Source organism: Stegodyphus dumicola, chromosome 2, assembly GCF_044657685.1.
Source record: "Stegodyphus dumicola isolate Sdum_Otavi_A_Nest chromosome 2, ASM4465768v1".
Taxonomy (NCBI): Eukaryota; Metazoa; Arthropoda; class Arachnida; order Araneae; family Eresidae; genus Stegodyphus; species Stegodyphus dumicola.
In genome coordinates, this window is record NC_140769.1 from 78,875,529 (window position 1) to 78,894,102 (window position 18,574).

General features: G+C 36.2%; 2 protein-coding genes and 1 long non-coding RNA gene across 4 annotated transcripts; 2 read left to right on the top strand and 1 right to left on the bottom strand.

Moving 5' to 3' along the window:
• The first annotated feature begins 807 nt into the window (after positions 1 to 807).
• On the top strand, positions 808 to 2,083 carry LOC146998482 (uncharacterized). The gene is made up of 3 exons (XR_015039314.1): positions 808 to 885; positions 981 to 1,124; positions 1,221 to 2,083. It is a non-coding gene; the product is annotated as an uncharacterized LOC146998482 (long non-coding RNA).
• Positions 2,084 to 4,698: 2,615 nt separating this feature from the next.
• LOC146998483 (uncharacterized protein F54H12.2-like) lies at positions 4,699 to 8,399 on the top strand. Its single transcript, XM_085810126.1, has 2 exons — positions 4,699 to 5,667; positions 8,058 to 8,399. The coding sequence occupies exons 1-2, from the start codon at positions 4,699 to 4,701 to the stop codon at positions 8,397 to 8,399; spliced, it is 1,311 nt and encodes a 436-aa protein (XP_085666252.1).
• A 445-nt stretch (positions 8,400 to 8,844) lies between these two features.
• Positions 8,845 to 17,242, bottom strand: LOC146998484 (uncharacterized). Of its 2 annotated transcripts, XM_085810796.1 has the most exons (7): positions 11,107 to 14,263; positions 10,691 to 11,017; positions 10,288 to 10,584; positions 9,951 to 10,195; positions 9,781 to 9,868; positions 9,385 to 9,676; positions 8,845 to 9,252 (listed from the first exon to the last, which is right to left on the bottom strand). In XM_085810796.1, exons 5-7 carry the CDS (start codon positions 9,859 to 9,861, stop codon positions 8,963 to 8,965), a joined length of 663 nt encoding a protein of 220 aa, XP_085666922.1. In that variant the 5' UTR covers positions 9,862 to 9,868; positions 9,951 to 10,195; positions 10,288 to 10,584; positions 10,691 to 11,017; positions 11,107 to 14,263; the 3' UTR covers positions 8,845 to 8,962. The 2 variants fall into 2 exon arrangements, 1 of the variants encoding a protein (XP_085666922.1); XR_015039457.1 differs by lacking the exons at positions 8,845 to 9,252; positions 9,385 to 9,676; positions 9,781 to 9,868 and having other exon boundaries at positions 9,957 to 10,195; positions 11,107 to 17,242.
• Between the last annotated feature and the right edge of the window lie 1,332 nt (positions 17,243 to 18,574).

Below are 18,574 nucleotides of genomic sequence, written 5' to 3' on the forward strand. Positions count from 1 at the left end.
GAGTACAATCCTACTCACTAAACATCCGTAGTCTTATTCCGCTGACGTTGCGTGAACGCAACACTCGCGTTTTTCACAGGTAAGAGCTTTTTTTTTTTTTTATTTTCAATGTAAATTTATGTTATAAATGCTTAATTTAATATTTGTTATTATTTTCATGAGAAAAGAAACATTCCTTGTAGTTTTGGCGGTTAATGGGTTAAATTCATTTTTTTCATTAAACAAAAAACCAAATAGAATGACACATTAGTAGTAAGCGCGGGTAACCGTGAGCCCAAAGGATGCCGCCATAACGTAATAGAACAGTGGATGACGCAACGGGGTGTGGCCTCCGCCATCTTGAATCACGTAACAACCGGAAGTTTCGCCGCCATCTTGTATTACGTGATGGAATGGCGTAATCATGTCGAGTTTGGTTTCTTTGGTGTGGCAACGATCTTTTCAAAGTTTTTATTTTTTGTGGCAACGACACTATTTTTTTATGTTTATGGTAACGATCGCTTAACACGTGTTTTTGAATGACATCATCCGTTTCTTGTTTGAGCACGTTTTTACAAAATGGCGTCAGGAGGGTGACATCACTCGTAACCTGTTGGAGTTTGTTATTTTACAAAATGGCGTCAGCCGTATCACACTTTTGTGTGCCTCCGCTTTAGGTGTAGGGATACTTTTCTGTGGACCAATCAGATTCTTTGAAATATGACCTCACCGTCTCTTAACCAATCATCGTTCAGATGAAATAAAGAGTTCCTACCCGATATAAGGTTATCTCGAGCAACGTTCCGCATTTCTTTCCTGGCTGTCGACCTGAATGTACGCACTTGCTCTTGCTTAGACAATCCTTCTTCACTGCTTCGAATCGATCAGCCACAAAACAACAAAGAAGTAAGTAACTTATTGAAAATTTACTGTTTTTTAGAAGTTTAATCTTTAAAAATTGTGGAACAATGTGTACTTAATTTGGCTTTACTTTTTTTCAGATGGAAAACTTGTTTGAAAAAGAACCTATGCCTTTGAACGATGAAGTGTTGAATCATGAAGACCGCATTCTAGATGTTCCCAGAGAATCAACTAGCTCTTGTGCCAAAAGAAAAGCAGAGGAAACAACCCATTTCGAGAAAAAAGTACGTATTTGCGAAACGTAGTTTATATGTCAAAGTTGATATTGTATGTGACCCCATTTTTAATGTATTCTATACTAACTGAATTTTTTTTTTCAGCGCAAAGGACACCGAAGACGCTATTCCAGAGGAGCTCACTCACATGGGAAACAATGTCTTTGTGGGACCCAGCATTTACAAGGGAAAAGTGACTGTGCACATCCGAGAGTATGCCAAATATGGTAAAGCTTACTATCCGACAAGACGAGGAGTGAAAGCCATGATGTTTGAATGTTCTCGCAACCAACATGACAGTGGAGGAACAAGACCTGCTGACACTAAATCTGGAGTTGCCCAAGAACTTTGTAGTCACATATAAAGATTCCCACTTCACTCTGAAACAACTTTCTGCTCAAGGAGATGAAAGAAGTAGCCTCAGCATTACAACAGTGGAATTACGCAGTGGGAAGAACTGATGTCCCACTTTAGCCGTATCAGTGACATTGTCACCAACCTCGTTTATCAAAACATGAACTTTTGTGAAGCCTGCGAAAGCGTACCCGACGAAACTGTCAGAGAGGAAAATCTACCCCAATCCTTTGACATTTCTATGGGAAGAGCGCGACTTCGAACCATTCTAAAGATGTCGCTTGAAGAACTTCTTAATCAACAAGACGAACTGAAATATCCCCAGCTGAAAGACTGTGAAGAACTCGTTCATAAAACAGAAACTGTGAATGCCATTGCTCTGAGATTCAATGCTGTTAACATCGCCAGGCAATTTTATGGAAACATTTGAGGTGAAGAACCCTATTTAATGTTACTGAAACCTGCTCACTACATTGCCAAGGACTTTTTAAAATCTGTGTGTTTAAACCATGTACTCGATGATGTAAGAAACACATTTTGTACTACGAATGGTGTCTTAGGTATTGAATACTATGAATATCTGTAAATTAATTATGATGTTCAATAAAAAAAAGTGTTATTTTTATTTTACAATGGCCTCATGACTGTCTCCAGGTTCAGACCTTATTTAAAAGAATTAATCTGTAATGATTACTCACATAAATTATTTTCAAAATACCTGTTGACTTTTATAGAATATAAATAGTGTTGTTATTCTTAAACATGTATCATTCATTATTCAGCCTTTGAGATGTTAAGTAACATTCATTTTTCTCTCTTGTTTTTTAGACATTATTTCTAGAATCTTAATATACGTGAAACTAGGGTATTTTTTTCTGTTCTAGTTAAACATATATAAATGAATATCAGTGTACGTTTAGATCATAGCAACTGTTGCAATGAATGCAGCTCTGGCTCAGACCTATCGGGATCCTCAGGTCCCCGCAAGCTTCGGGGGTGTTGCTGCTTTGCATCGTGCTTTAAAACGTCGCGTAAAAACAAAAGACATCCAGAAATGGTTGCAAACCAAGGATTCTTATACTTTGCACAAGCCTTTGAGGCACACGTTTCCTAGGAACAGAGTCATCGTAGGAGGCTTAAACGAGCAATTTCAATCTGATTTAGTGGATATGCAATCCCTGGCCTCTTTTAATGACGGATACAAATATTTGCTGACCTGTATAGATATCCTTTCCAAATACGCTTGGGCTATTCCTCTCAAAGATAAAACATCTACGTCTATCCAATCTGCTTTCGAAAAGATATTTTCAGAACGTACACCCGAATCATTACAAACAGATGCAGGGAAAGAGTTTACCAATAAACACGTCCAAAATTTTTTGAAAAAGAGAAACGTTCACTTTTTCACGACACATAATGCAACCAAAGCTTATGTCGTAGAACGATTTAATCGAACTCTGAAAACGAAAATGTGGAAACACTTTACCGAAATGAATACACGAAGGTATATTGATGTGATTGATAAATTGATATCCAGTTATAACCATACATGGCATCGTAGTATTAAGACAGAACCTGTATCCGTTACGCTAAAAAATCAAGAAAAAATCTGGAAAACGTTATACGGTCAGCAACCAGTTCAAAACACTATTTCTTCGGATTTAAAGATTGGAGATACGGTACGCATCAGCCGAGAAAAAATGGTCTTTGAGAAAGGATACGAACAAAATTGGACCCGAGAAATTTTTACAATCTATAAAATTATTCGACGGATTCCAGTTGTCTACAAACTCAAAGATCTAGCAGGAGAAGTTATACAAGGAACTTTTTACAAACAAGAACTTCAAAAGGTTTCGGACTCTGGTTATTATCCCGTTGAAAAAGTTTTAAGAAAGAGGAAACGTCGCGGGAAAGTGGAATATTTTGTGAAATTTCAGGGGTACCCCGAAAGCTTCAATGCTTGGGTAGATGATGTTAGAAGGATATAAAAGGCCTGTACATTCTGCTTATCTGTCATTTGAACGAAACATGTCTTTCTTTATCACACTGATCAGTGACAGCTCCATGCGCTTTTTTCCAGACAACAAAATATCACAATTTACTACTCAGCTTCCTACTCCGATTGATTTAAATAGTCAGTGAGAGTTGTCTCTTGTGGACTTTATTTACCTCACACATGGTATAACGTCCGAAAAGACAATAATTTATTTGGATTTGATTTGCGTGATGGAAAATTGGAAGGACGAAGAGTGCCTCCAGGATGTTATGAAACGATACCAGATTTATTAAAAGCCATGGAAATACCTTCCCATAAAAATAAGATTGAATTCAGTTATCATCCTGTCACGAAAAAAGTGACCATTAAGAGCAACGAAAACTGCAAAGTCATTCTTCACGAAGGATTAGCTGAGCTTCTAGGGTTCGAGCCGGGTGTTTACAAAGGATTGGAGCAAAGTCCTTTTGTAGCCGATCCCAAAGTATCTTTTCCTGTCATGTATGTGTATTGCGATCTCGTAGAGCCTCAAATTGTGGGACATGTACAAGCTCCGTTGTTAAAAATTGTCACCGTAGAAGGAAATGACGGAGACATCATAAATGCTCATTACCCCCGGCCCATTTACTTGCCAGTTATCCGTCAACATTTTCAGACTATACATATTGACATAAGATTTCACTCAGATTTAGTACCATTCGAAAGAGGCTAAGTATTTCTTGTGTTGCATTTTCGTCTGAGACAAATTCTATAAAAGAAGCCTTCATTTGCAAATTGATTTCATTTGGATTGTGTATGCAAGATTAGAAGCATCAAACATGCGGGTGCCTTATACGTGTTGCACGAAAAAATTTGAAGATTATTATTTAGCTCAAACTGGAAATGGATTACCTTACTATCAAGGAACCATTTTACAGAAAGGTTATGGTATTGGTGGATTTTTTGCAAAGCTGTTTCGCAGTGCTATGCCTTTTTTGATGAGTGGAGCCAAAACAGTTGGAAAAGAAGCTTTGCGGAGTGAACACAAATTGCAAACGACGTATTGTCGGGAGAAAATTTTAAAGTGTCCCTCAAAACCAGATCTAAGGAAGCTGGTAAAATATTAGCGAGGAAAGCAGTTCACAAAGCAGATGAGATGATTGGTCACGGAAGGTTTAAAAGGAAGCGCAAAACCCCCAAACACTTCATTTCGTCTAAAGCCAGGAAGGTGCAACGACGTAATACTTTTGACTCTTAATGGCTTTTCTGTTAAAAGATTCTCCGGAATGCGCAAAATCCGAATTGGATTTATTTTCGTTACCTTCCACACAAACAGTTATCGAAAAAGGTCAGTGGGTTGAATTTCATCCATTAGCCAATGTATCGGAAGGAAGTCCTGTCGAGTTCAATGTTTCTGGAAGCGGAGACGACTACCTAGACTTATCACAGACACAACTCTACGTCAAAGTGAAAATTTTAAAAAATGATGGCAAGCCAATCACGGCTGAAAGTAAATTGGGACCTGTCAATCTCTTTTTACATTCTATGTTTTCTCAAGTGGATATTAGCTTAAATGAAAGACTCGTTTCCACCAGTAATAACACGTATCCTTACAGAGCCATGATAGAAAAATTGAATCATGGTTTTGATACGAAAACGTCTCAACTGTCATCAGAATTGTTTTTCAAAAATACAGCAGCACGTATGAACGTTTTTGATATTCAAGACACTCAGCCGAATGAAGGAGTCAACCAACGAGCAGAATTGTTTAAACTGAGTGCTTCGGTCGATATGATTGGCCGATTGCACTTGGATATGTTTCATCAGGAAAGACTTTTGCTGAATATGGTGGATATGAAAATTAAACTCATACGCAGCAAACCTAAATTTTGTTTATTGGGCGAAGGTGAATTTAAAGTTTTACTCAAACAAGCTTCATTGTTTGTACGCAAAGTGAGAGTCAGTCCAGGTGTTGTGCTAGGACATGCCAAAAGCCTAAAATCAACAGCCAAATATCCCATTAATAGAGTTCTCTGCAAAGCCTATCCCATTCCAACGGGAAATATGAGTTTTATTCAAGACAATATTTTCATAGGCCAAATGCCTAATCGTATTGTGGTGGCATGTGTCGATAATGATGCCTTTAGCGGAAACTATAAAAAGCCTCCTTTTGAATTCGAGCATTATAATATGAACTTTATCGGCGTTTATGTGGACGGGCAACCGGTACCTCATAATCCTCTTCAGCCTAATTTTGACAAAAATCATTTCATACGAGCTTATCAGAATTTATTTATGAATGCAGACGACAGAGGACTTTACCTTTCAAGATCAGAATTTTCAAAAGGATATTCCTTATTTCGCTTCGACCTGTCACCTGACCTTTGTGATGGCTCTCATTTAAATCTAGTTCGACACAGCAACTTAAGATTAGAAATAAAATTTGGGACTCCCTTACAACAAACTGTTTCGTTATTAGTGTACGCTGAATTTGAAAATTTGATAGAAATCAATAAAGCTCGAAATATCCTGTACGATTTTGGAAACTGATGAATTCATCACAGATTCATCAAATCTTATCTCGAGATCCTATTTCTTTGAGATATTATGCGGGTGTTTTTCCTTGTGATAAAATACCTGCGATTCAAAGTTTTCCCTGTGCGCTGGTGCTCAATACTGATAAACATGATGAAAAAGGAACTCATTGGCTAGCTGTCTACATTGCAGACAAACAGACTCTGGAATTTTTTTACTCTTATGGACTCCCGCCTGAAGTATATGGAAAAGATATCACATCTTTTGTCAAGAAATATCGTAATGTTTGCTGGAACAAGGTTTCGCTTCAGAGTTTAACTTTAATGTATGTGTACATTATTGTATTTATTTTATTATTAAACGCTGTCAAGGGCTCTGTATGGAACTCATTGTATCACCCTTAGATGGGAAGACTAATGATTTCCAAATATTTCAATTTGTCAAAAAAAAAAAAAAAAAAAGGGTATGGTGTAAACATGATTTTTAAAAAATAAAGTTTTTTTAATTTGTAAAAATGTCTCTTGTGTTTCTTGTTTCTACACTTATTTAAACAAAATGAATAAATGTCCTATGCAAAAGGATTTTCGGTAAAGTATAAAAGTCAGTGTTTTCTTAACATGCTGTCATTTCCAAAAATGGAACTGCCCAAGTTCGTACATCCTTCTACTTGTGTTCTGAGCGGACTTACCGGTTGGGGTAAAACGGTTTTTGTGAAGAAATTGATAGATCATAAAATATTCCATCCCATGCCGACCAATATTATTTATTGCTACAGAAGTTATCCCCAGGAAAAGTTATCTTTTTAATTCCATGAAAAATGTAAATTTTGAAGAAGGATTACCATCTAACCTGCAGACTCTCCAAAATGCTTTAATTATCATACACGATTTAATGTCTGAATTAGCAAGTGATACTCACTTAAGCAAACTTTTTACAAAAGGAAGTCATCACCGAAACCTTTCAGTCGTTTTTATAACACAAAATCTTTTTCACCAAGGCAAGGAGATGAGAAATATTCATTTAAATTCCCATTATCTTGTCTTATACAAAACTCTCAGAGATAAAAGTCAAATCATGCATTTAGCTAGACAAATTCTTGAAAGGCCTTTACTTTTCCCCGGAAAAGTAAAGGCCTTTCAAGAAATTTTTCAGGATGCTACTTCAACTCCATTTAGATACTTGTTGATTGATTTACGACCTGAAACAAGTGAAACCCTTCGCCTTCGCACAGGCATCTTTCCTGGGAATAAATACTATGTCTACCAGCCCCGATAGTTCATTTCAGTTTGAGACGGCGAATGGCTAACATGTCTTCTCCCATCGTGATCGATTTCGAAGGTTTTCAGTGGATGCCTCATTGTTAAAGAATTAGCTTTTTACTCCGTGCATGAAGGCTATCACAGTTGCTGGTCATTTTTACCCCCTCAGCCTTGGAAAACATTATCACGATCTCAGCAAAAGTGTTTTGCTTGGGTCACAAGAAATCGTCATCATGTGAATTGAAGTGAGGGTGTTTTACCTTATACTCATCTTCGTATTATTTTGCAATATTTGTCATCTATTTATTCTGTCATATACGTGAAAGGATTAGAAAAGAAATTATTTTTAGAAAATTTATTATGTAGAGACATCATAAATCTAGACTGTCCTAAGACAGAGAATTTAAAAAAGAAAAGTTCTTTAACATGTTCGATTCATGCAAAAGGATTTAATTGTAGTGCTTTAATCAAAGCGGCTGCATTTGCTACCTATATAAAAGAAAGTGTGCAAGAAAAAGAGCTCATTTGTCATCAGAATGTCTCATCTGAAGGATGTGGATTATATAAAACTATTAGGAAAAAGTCGAATAAAAGCAGCTGTACTGAAAAAGTGTCCGAATCATCTCATCAAATCAGTTTGTGAGTGTGTTTTAAATCTTCGAAAAGGAAACGTACCCATCACCAAACGCGTCAAAAATCGACTCGCCCCTTTTAAAAGAACTTTAAGAAAACTAGCGGACAAAAAAGTACCTCTTTTTAAGAAAAGACGTCTTTCGGTTCAAAAAGGTGACGGTTTTCTATCTTTCCTGATTCTTGCAACAGTCAGTGTCTTATCCTCTCTTCTCCATGGAACACAGTAAGAAATTTGCCTTGGTACCGCTGGATCGTATGCACCAGTTTGAAGATGAACATTTGAGTGATTTAGATACCCAAATTCAAAACATCTTAAAAAAGAAAATGGACGATGAAGAAAAATCCAAATTGTACATCCAGGTTCTGCAAAAGTATGTTACGTTTCCTCATGTGAATGCGTCTGAAAAACAACCGTCTGAACAATTTTCTGAGACAGATGTAGAAAAGGAAATTTTGCAGACTGTTCCTGTGAAACAGAAAAGAACGGCACAGAAAATAATGGATTTCCTAAAAGAACATCAGATTTCCTGAACACACAATAAAGAACTGATTCTGGACGGTCATGAGTTTTCTGGGTCCAACATTGTTCAACTGATAAACTTTCTGTTGAGAAATAGAACTGAAAGACCTACTGCCTTTGAACAGTTTAAAAATGTACTGAATGTGAATAACTTTCCTCAAGACTTTGTGAAAAAAACATTTAATGAATGTAAAAACGATGTATGCTAGACCTAAAAGAAAATTCTCTTCGAAACTATGGCTGAAATTGTAATGAAATGTTCATAATAAAAGTTAATTTCTGATTATTTGTGTTATGTTTTTCTTTGATGAAGTTAATATATAAAATCATTTTTTTCTGATTAAACTAATATATACATAATCATAACCATTATTTTCTAAAAAAAATATTTAAAAAAACTTACCTTTCATGGCATCTTTTCCAAAGGAAAAAAGAAAAAACACCATTATTTTATCATTCAAACTTCTATTTTATTTTACGTTCCTTTACAGATACTGGATGTATCATAATGTATATTTTACATGCAAACATTTTTTTGTACAAGCCTATTATAATATAGTTCATAGTCTTTCTTTTAAAATCCAAATGGTAAGGTGCTCAAGTCTTTCTTTATCACTCGTTTGTCGAGCACAATTTTGTATAGTCTTGTTTCTGGTTTATTGATGACCTTTCTTCTTTTTTGTTCACGGGTGATTTTGGAGGGGTTGTGGAGAGAGATGACATCCTTTCGGTTCAGACTACATACCAGACTTTTGATGGTGTCAAAGTTCAGTAACTGGGAATTGCGAAAGTTCAACGAAAATCCTCTGACTTTGCAACAAGTTTTCCCACTGGCCGTCTGGTACGCATCGTTTTTCGGGCCTCCTGGAAGAAAAATAAAATAAAATAAAATAAAATAAAATAAAACATGGTGAGAAAAAGACATAAGAGAAAAAATATGCATTAAACATTTTTTTTGGTACATGTTAAATAAAGAAATTTTTTAAAGGTCCTTACCAGAGACAAAGGTTTTGATGACATCACCCTCCAGTTCATCCGTAAATTCACCCAGGAAGTTGCCCAAGGGGGGATCATTGCGGCCATTCCAGGCATAGAGGATGGAGTCTGTGTCGTGGTACAGGACATCTCTACCCAACTTCTCCATTTCACTATACAGTTTGAGACGAGCCCAAGCTGTTGTGAAGGTCGCTAGGAAAATGTTGGTAGAGGCATCCTGCGGCACAAACTCCTTCGCAGATTCCCAGGAAATGGCAGCCACCTCAGGCAGGGGAAGAAAGACATCTTTGATCTAAAAAATAGAAGAGTCATAAGGTAACAGTTCAAAATAGTCATAAGTTAACAGTTTGAAACACAATGAGTTTACAGATTAATAAAATCGGTAAGGAAACTTACTTTTTTAGTAGAATCCGCCAACATCTTATTGAAGTCTGGCACCGTGTGGACATAGGTCAGTTGGGCTTTGTTTACGTTCATACCCCATCTGAGGGGGAAAAAAAGCTATCATAAATCACAACGAATTAAAAATATTTACAAAAAATTAAGTACAAAAGAAATCATCTTACCTGCCCCAGAAACTGTTCAGGACCAACTTGGCGACTTGTCGACGCCCAGGGTTTTTCGATATTTTTTCGGCCTCCAACTTGACGCCCTTTCTTTCTTCATACTGGCGAATGTACTTCAGTCTGGCTTCTTCCGTCACACACTCCTAAGGCCATCCGCTACTTTCCTGCTTGATCTTCAGAAACAGATCAATGTAGGAACGAAACAGAGAAGTAGACGATGCCTGAAAATGGTACACTTCGTAAATCTAGAAAATAAAAAATAAATGTCAGTTATAAAAAATTTTTAAAAGTAACCTCTGAAACTAAATAAAGATTAAAATAATCTTTGAGTACTTACATGTGTGATGCGGTAGCCTTTCTTTTTCGCCAGTTTGACTTCCTCCGTTACCCACGTTCCGACAAGAGCTCGCTCGTCGTCTGTGTGGGTACACGGAGTCTGCAGTTGAAGAAGGGCGCAAGTCCGACACAGGGGGAACATCAGCTTCTTCCGGCACCGATAGGGCAGTACCGGAAGATACAGATTCCGTGGAGGAATCACTCGGCATTGGATAATTCCAAAATAATCTTCCACATCTCCAAAGCTTTCCGTGATGATTGTTGGATGTCCCACAGGGTAGACGCAATACTTGTTCACCTGTGAATGAAAACAAAAAAAAAGTCAGAAAAAACACATCATAAAAATATACAGAAAATTTAGAAAAGTTTAAGTAAACATTTTTGAAATAATAAAAAGTGCGAACCCATGGATAAAGTGAAGTAAAATCCACATATTTTGCGTCTCCCTCGTGGAACAATTTGAGGGCATTGGTCCTTCGTCCAAAAAACGACTCGCGAGGATTGAGTTGATCCCTCAGATGGTGTTGATCCAGGAAAGCTTGGAGATCTGGATTTTCCTCCTTCTCTGTTTGAAATTCATGCTACCACATTTCGATGACGTGGAAACCCTGGGTGCGAAGCTTTCTTGTCGTCTCTTCTGTCTTTTCTCTTAACGTTGCCATGGAAACCCCTTTCAGTGAATGTATGATATCACCATCGTAGCACGAACTACATCCGTGAAAGAAACAGCCCTAAAATAATGCAAATATATATTAATAGTCTTTAACATATAAATCACTAAAAAGAATCACATAGAAAAGGAATGGTTATATTTTCTTACCTGAAACTGATAGACGGTTTGTGTTTCTTGGCAGAATCCGTCTACCGAGATTCCGGCGACACTGTGCTCTCCGGAACCGTTCAACGCATGTTGAATCTGTAGGCCTTCCGAACAGGGTTGCCACTCAAACAGGAGAATGAAATTCCCTGACTTTTCCAGGTGTGTTTCAAGAAAATTCCAGTCTATTCGCGTAATGTACTTTGGCTACGCTAAGAGGTAAATTAATTATGGTATTACTTGTATTGTGTAGCAAATTCACTTAATTATTCAATAAATCCCAGAGGACATTTATTCTTAATTATTCTTGGTATACTTTGTTTGATAATTTTGTTTACTTTTCCACTTAAGAAACTTAATAAAATTTAAGATATATAAATTGGATAACAAATGTATGTTTTATTTAATTATTACTCATGATCATCACCAGTTCAACACGAGGCTAATCCGGTCCTTATAAATCATAACGCAATGCTAAATAGTTAGGTTAGATTTTAGGTAAATTTAATTTGTGTGAGGTATGTTCTTAAAAAGCAGCTTAACACTTGAAAACACAAATATAATTATAATAGTTGTTTTCTTCATTGAAGATTGAGATTAGAATCTTCCCAATCTGGAATAAAATAAGGCTTTTTTTTTGCAGACATTCTGCAGCTAAACGAAAGAAAGAAATCTATTTTAATAAATTGAGGTATTTTATATTTATTTCGCAGCCATACATAGGGAAAAAATATGTGCATTAAATTTCGTGATAGTATGTCATCATACTGCTAGAATTAATTTCAAGATTATGCCAGAGAAAATTTCCTGAAATTTGGAAATATTATTTACTAATAATAAATAAATTTAGAGGGAAGAAGCATCATTAAATTATACGAATAACATAAAAATAAAGATAATTACTTAAAAATTGAATTAGAATAATCAACGATATTTTAGCGAATATAGTTATATTACATGGTTAGCCTAGATGACAGATTACTATTTTTTTATTTTACGATTTTGAAAATTGTCGCCAAGACCAAAATGACCCGTTTACTGCGCATCATCATGTCGCCAAATCCCATTGTACCATACATGGAGATTATTCTAACCAAAGAACGTCTATGCAAAGAATCTCTAATTCTTTGGTCTATGTAAAGAAGAAAAGGTTCCATACAAGTAAAATGCTTTTACGCCGCTAGAATGCGGAGGGAAAATATGGCAAGGGATTTGGCGACGGAAACTTGGCGGCCAGAATTTCCCTCTCCGCGATGTGTACCGGAAATTGAGAAACGTGTTAAGAAGAAACGTTCTTTGACAAAAAGAAAGCTACGAAAATCCGTTTTTAAATTATTGCGAAAAATCCAAGAAGAAAGGTTTTATCAAAGGACGTTTCTTCTTAGATTTTTCGCAATAATTTTAAATACGGATGTTCGTAGTTTCCCCCCCTGAAAATTACTAACCCATGAATTAATTTACTTGCGCCAAAAAATATTTTCTTTTCCTTTAGAGTTTAACCACTTGCGCTAAGACTAAACTTCACGGTTGCGGTGCCGTGCGCTACAATATAGCAAGCGGTAAAGTGTCTCATTTACGCCGCTCCGCATCTGCGAGTGCAATCCAGAGCTGTAACTCGAGAAATAAAACAATCTCGTTGTTAGGCGACGTGTGCACCATGTTATTTTCATTTTTGCGATAAATGCTTATCGACGTGGTGTTCACGTCGCTCGCAGTTTGAGGCAAAAACATCTCGACGTCCGTGGCACGTCTTAGCGCAAGTGGTTAAAGAAATTTTAAAGGATATTCATTTAATGAACTCTTGATAACGTGACCTTCGAACTTCGACACCGGTTTCGAGCTTTGGCAGCAGATATATCACGCATGCACAGCTGTTTCCCTCTATGATGGAACGGAGCCACGTCTGTTGCAGAGAGGTTTTCCTTCTTTACAATACATATTCTTCGATTCTAACCTCCATGGTACCGTATACTAAGATTAAACCCATTTTGTTCTCGTATAATTTTGTTTTATACGAGGACAGGTACTTTCTTTAGTTCATGCACTGCACATGCTATTCTCGAGAATACTGGAAACCAAAAGTTGCGGGAAACTTGCTTTGCCTTTCTAAAAGACAATCAAATTGGAGCTGCGAAAATTGGCTCTATGCCAGCTGCCCGAATGACACTCACGTGATACGCAATTCGCCAAAAAAGTTATCTCTTCCGACGTCGGCGCAAAAATCGCTTTTTTTGGCGGGATCATTGTATGAACTTCCCTGACTTTTCCAGATTTTGACAAAAATACTTAAATTCCCTGACTTTTCCCTGAATTTTTTGGTCAATTTTCGAATTCCCTGACTTTTCCCGGTTCTCCAGGTAGCGTGGCAACCCTGTCCGAAGCAGCAACAAAGTCCAACCATCGGATCGAATCAGGGCTGTAATTCGTTGAGTTGATGTAGCCGTGTGTAGGCACCATGGCAATCGTGTCGGGTTGAATGTGGCCACTCCGATACGTTGCCATACAGGCTGACGCGATGGTCACGTATCTGAAAAGGCAAAAATAAGAACGATTTAATGAACTGTAAATATGATTATTATTGTACACTGTAAAAAAAAAAAAATCTGTAAAGTTACTAAGAAAAGTCGTGGAAACGGGGATGCCATGAATTATTTGAGTAATCAAAGTAGGAATATTCTTAGTAACTTTACAGAGATTATACCTGTAATGGTTACAGATGTTTGACATGTAATGTTACAGGAAGATATTCTGTAGGCATAACAACGTTTTTGTATGTTGATTACCGAAGCATATGTCTGTAAAGGTTACAGATCAATGATCTGTAATGTTACAGGAAATTATCGTGTAAGTATAACATGGTTTTCATATGTGATTTACCAATGTAAACATCTGTAAAGATTACAGGAAATAGTAGTGTAAGTAGATCGTAATTTTTGTATGTGAATTACTAAAGGGAATACTTGTAGATTACTAGTGTTCTGCTTGTAAGGTTATTGCAAGTGATTATGTAAGAACATGTATTTTCATGTGAAATTTTAAAAGATATATATGTAAAAGTTGCAGATAATTTCTTCCAAATAATTATGCATATAGAACATATTTGTCTTATACAAAATACAAAAATGATGTATTCTCAAATATTAAATATTTTGATTGTAATATTACTATAAATAATTACACATGTAGAACATATGTTTTATGTGAAATGTCTACAGCTACTGCTTGTAACAAAATATGCTTCATTTATTTATTTGTGGGGAAAGGAAAACTATGTAACTTTAAATATTATTAAATTTTTTTAAGGAAAAATACCTTAGATTTTCTAAAAGATATACAACATTTTCTTTCAAAATATTCCCAATGTTAAAAAGAAGCTCAAATTTTATGTTTTTCTTACATCTGCATTACTTTCATTTATTGAATTTTAAGACATCTCAAAGTTACATATGCATCATGAAATAGCTGAAAAAAAACTTGTGTATTAGACTTAATGGTTTTTTGGCATTAAATTAGTAACGTTCTAGAATTCCTCCGCTGAACACTGGTAGTTCGGTCCAAGTTTCAAATCCCGCGAATGGGCTTGTTGTATGGGTATTTTCATGGTTTTCCCCATGTGTAACATGTATATAAGCCAGTTTCCCTTCGAAAGTCCTCCACAAAGGCATTTCTCCGCTTAGGCAGATAGTCCTAGTGTGCTTTGCCATACTTAAATAAACTAAACCAAATCATTCTCCTTTTACCTAACAGTGTAATCTAAAGAGACTGCAATTGGATATGATTACAATAAAAAATATTTTAATTAAATTGTTTCAATAAACAATTCTAAATATTTTTTCAAATTCTAAAAAAAATTACAGGTATAACTCAACAATGAACTTAAATTCAGTTATCACAAGCTTTCCAAAATTATTTTCATGCTTAATTGCATTATTCATTTAAATTACAACATATAATTCTTTTAGGCATAAATGCTTTTTAATCTCTTCTGCTACTGACATTAATTGAAATAATAGATTAATTAATCGAAGTAATAGATGACAGTTGTACAGGCATTTTCCCAGATTTAAAACTTTATTAATAAATTACATCCTTCTCATTGAATACAAAATTGAAGAATTAGTTAGTCCTAAATTTAATTTTTCAAGTATTCCTTCTACTAAAACATTTATTGCCTATAGGCAGCCAGACAGTAAGCTGAACACTAGCATTTGGCTCTAGATTTAAATCCTAGAGAATGGGCTGCCTGTGTAAATGTTTGTGTAACATGAAGTTTTCCTTAAAATATTTCTTTCCTTGGACAGATGGCCCTCTCTTGCTTTGTCATATTTCAAATAATCAATTAAAGCATTTAATGTAGGTATGACTTCACAACTTCGTCCCAAATTCTAACTGAAAAATTGAACAGAAACCCTTGATACTGTGTCCATAATACATGATGAATATAGAATGATCTTAAAAATTTAAGGAAGAAAATATAACGTATTTGGAAATGCCTTGATCCTATAATTATATTTTTCTCTGTTATGCCTAGAAAATTAAGAAAAGTAGACTTAAGAATGTAAAAACTACATTACTCTATCAAGCGCATACATATAACTAATTGAAAAGGGAATTTCCCCTCTTTGTTCGCAGTTAAAGGAAAAAATAAGAATAATAAAAAATAGTCCAATCAGATGCGGCGCTCCTTCTGTTGACCTTCGCCGAGCCGTTATGTAATCGTCTGTCTGCAGCCGCCGTCTCCAACATTCTCCCCCTCTTTGAGTCGACTTCAGGTTGGCTCAAAGACATACAGTACCTGGTCGAAGAGATCTAATTTCTGAGGCACCTTGATCACACGTCCAAATCTTGACACTTTAGCACCTTGCAGGATGTTACTAAAGTCATTAGAATCTAAATGTCCATCGCTAGAAATAGAAGAAATAGGATTAGTAAAAGAGTTATCGTTTATGGGATCAGTGAGTTTGTCCGTTAACTGCACTTCCAATGGAAAGACTCGCTGAATGGGACGAAACAGCGTACCAGCTTGAGTCTTCAGTTCTACAGTTCTCACCTTGCCATCTTTCCCAGGAATTAGTCGAATGACCTTAGCTAAAGGCCAATGCATCCGTTTTTTGATGTCGTCTCCTATTAGGACAATTTCACCCAACCGTAGCTCTGACGATGGATTCTTCTTATTTTGGACCAGAAAGTCTAAATATTCTTTCCTAAATCTATGCCTTAAATCATTAAGTAGTTTTGGGCGATGTCTAGCCCTTTTTCGAAGACCTTTTGAATCACAGAAATCAACATCAGGAACACCTAAGCTACGATTCTCGATGAGAAACATGGCTGGGGAAAGTGGGATTAAATCATCCGGATTTTCCGACACATAGGTAAGAGGTCTAGAGTTAATTATTGACTCGCAGTAGCACAATACTGTGTACAACTCCTCGGTTGTAAGAACCGCGTTACCGAGTGTCCTTCTCAACAGTTCCTTTACTACACGAACTAACCTCTCCCACCAGCCTCTTGAAAGCATATCTGCCAGGTTTAAATCACCTGGTACATGGCGCCAACACTGAAAAGAAATCAGACTGTTTATTTCTTTCACTCTATTTGCAACGAAAAGTGACCAATCACCATGGTTCTTAATCCACCAAAGTGCTACCATAGAATCACTCCATGCAATAATTTTCAAATCAGGCAAGTCTAAGGCCGCGTATACTGAGCGAACCAGTCTCGCGCCAATGCAACAGGCCATCAATTCTAACCGAGGTATTGTCAGAGATTTTAACCGCGCTACCCTGGATTTGGCTCTGACCAATCGAATTTTGACTCCCACGGGCGTTATAGCTCTAATGTAAACACATGCACCATAGGAGCTCTTACATGCATCAACGAATAGATGCAGCTCTGAATTCTCATTTATCTCTACACATCGTGGAATACTAATTTTCTCAAGATATTTAATTTCATCCTGCCACTTCTGAAAAGTTTTCTGAATGTTATCTGGCAAGGGATCATCCCATTTTAATTTCATAGTCCAAGCCTCCTGTAATAGTAACTTAGGTAACAAGGTAGTTGGACTCAAAAAACCCTGCGGATCAAAAATTTTATGTACCATAGCCAAAATATTACGTTTACTTATCTCATTATCCATTAAATAATTAAAATTACATTTTAATGTATCGTTATCCAAATCACATAAGATTTCAAGAAGAGAAGTTATACCTGAACTACGAGAAATACAATGACCTGGAACATTACTTTCCCAACCCCGTTGGTTAAAACATCCCTGAGCTATTACTTCTGTCGCCTTAACTATAAAATTTTCTTGCTGTTTGATATCGTGAACCCCAGTGACACAATTGTCAACATAAAATGAATGCTTTAATTTTTGGGTCACATCGTCAAACTCGGCAGGGGAATTATCCAAGAGACGCTCTATCGATGCAGAGAGTTAGAAGAGACGAACAAACGCCGAACACCACTCTGCAGTGTCTGTAAATCATAGGTTCTTCAAGAGTTGGAAGAAAAAACCTCAAATAAACTCTGTGTTCTGGGATAATACTCAGCTGAAGAAATGCTTTTTCTATGTCCAATGATAAACCAACAGAATACAATCTAAACCTGTCAATTATATCAGGTATGAGTTCAATTAAGTTCGGCCCTCTATTTAAACAGTCATTTAGGGACGGTTGATTTCTCTCTCGGGCTAAAGCGTCGAACACCGGCCTTACCTTCATTGTTTGGCTAGTATGCTTTATAACAGGTCTGTGGGGCAAATAATAACTCAAATTATCAATTTCAGTTTCAGTAACCTTTTCTATTACTTTTAGGTGTTCCCATTGCTTAAAAACTACCTTATAGTCATCTAACTGATTTTCTTCATTAATTCGTTGACACATTCTTTGATGCCTTTTAAAAGTCATAGACTTATTGTTAGGTAACAGAATTTCAGATTTAAAGGGTAGTGGCAATTCATATCGGCCATCAGGAAGAACATTTAAATTCTCTTTAAATTGCTTAACGGTGTCATAGTGAGCAAGTTTACGTTTAACATCTTCAGTTGGATCTGTTATGCCAATGGCATCTAAATTCCAGAATTCGGTTACACTAAGATTATCACAATGCAACGAAACTACATTATTGCACAAATTATTTTGTAGTATTGCTGGAATAGTAGCTGAAGTAGATTTTGTAGTATTGCTGGAATAGTAGCTGAAGTAGGTTCTTTAGATAAGCTGTTTACTTTACCAATCACAGTGTATCCGAATTTAGTCTCAACTACAGTTACACCCGAGTTCACTTTCAGAGAACTGCCAGTAATAATGTCCCCAATAGCATCTGCTCCTAAAAGCAATTCAATGTCATATTCTTTAGCTTGTAAATCAGACAAGGTAATATTTCTTTCTTTTAATTCTTTTAGGGTATTGGGATCAACTACTTTTGGAACACATCCACATATTTTGTTATGAGAAAGTACTTTAAA

What these genes read in the sequence shown, in the direction of transcription:
- LOC146998483 (XM_085810126.1), top strand. Translation starts at nt 4,699, where the DNA reads ATGGCTTTTCTGTTAAAAGATTCTCCGGAATGCGCAAAATCCGAATTG. An exon ending in TTTATGTGGACGGGCAACCG is followed by an intron (nt 5,668 to 8,057) that starts GTACCTCATAAT and finishes TTCTTGCAACAG; the next exon opens with TCAGTGTCTTATCCTCTCTT.
- LOC146998484 (XM_085810796.1), bottom strand. Translation starts at nt 9,861, where the DNA reads ATGAACGTAAACAAAGCCCAACTGACCTATGTCCACACGGTGCCAGAC. An exon ending in TGGCGGATTCTACTAAAAAA is followed by an intron (nt 9,677 to 9,780) that starts GTAAGTTTCCTT and finishes TCTATTTTTTAG; the next exon opens with ATCAAAGATGTCTTTCTTCC. An exon ending in CATCAAAACCTTTGTCTCTG is followed by an intron (nt 9,253 to 9,384) that starts GTAAGGACCTTT and finishes TTTTTCTTCCAG; the next exon opens with GAGGCCCGAAAAACGATGCG.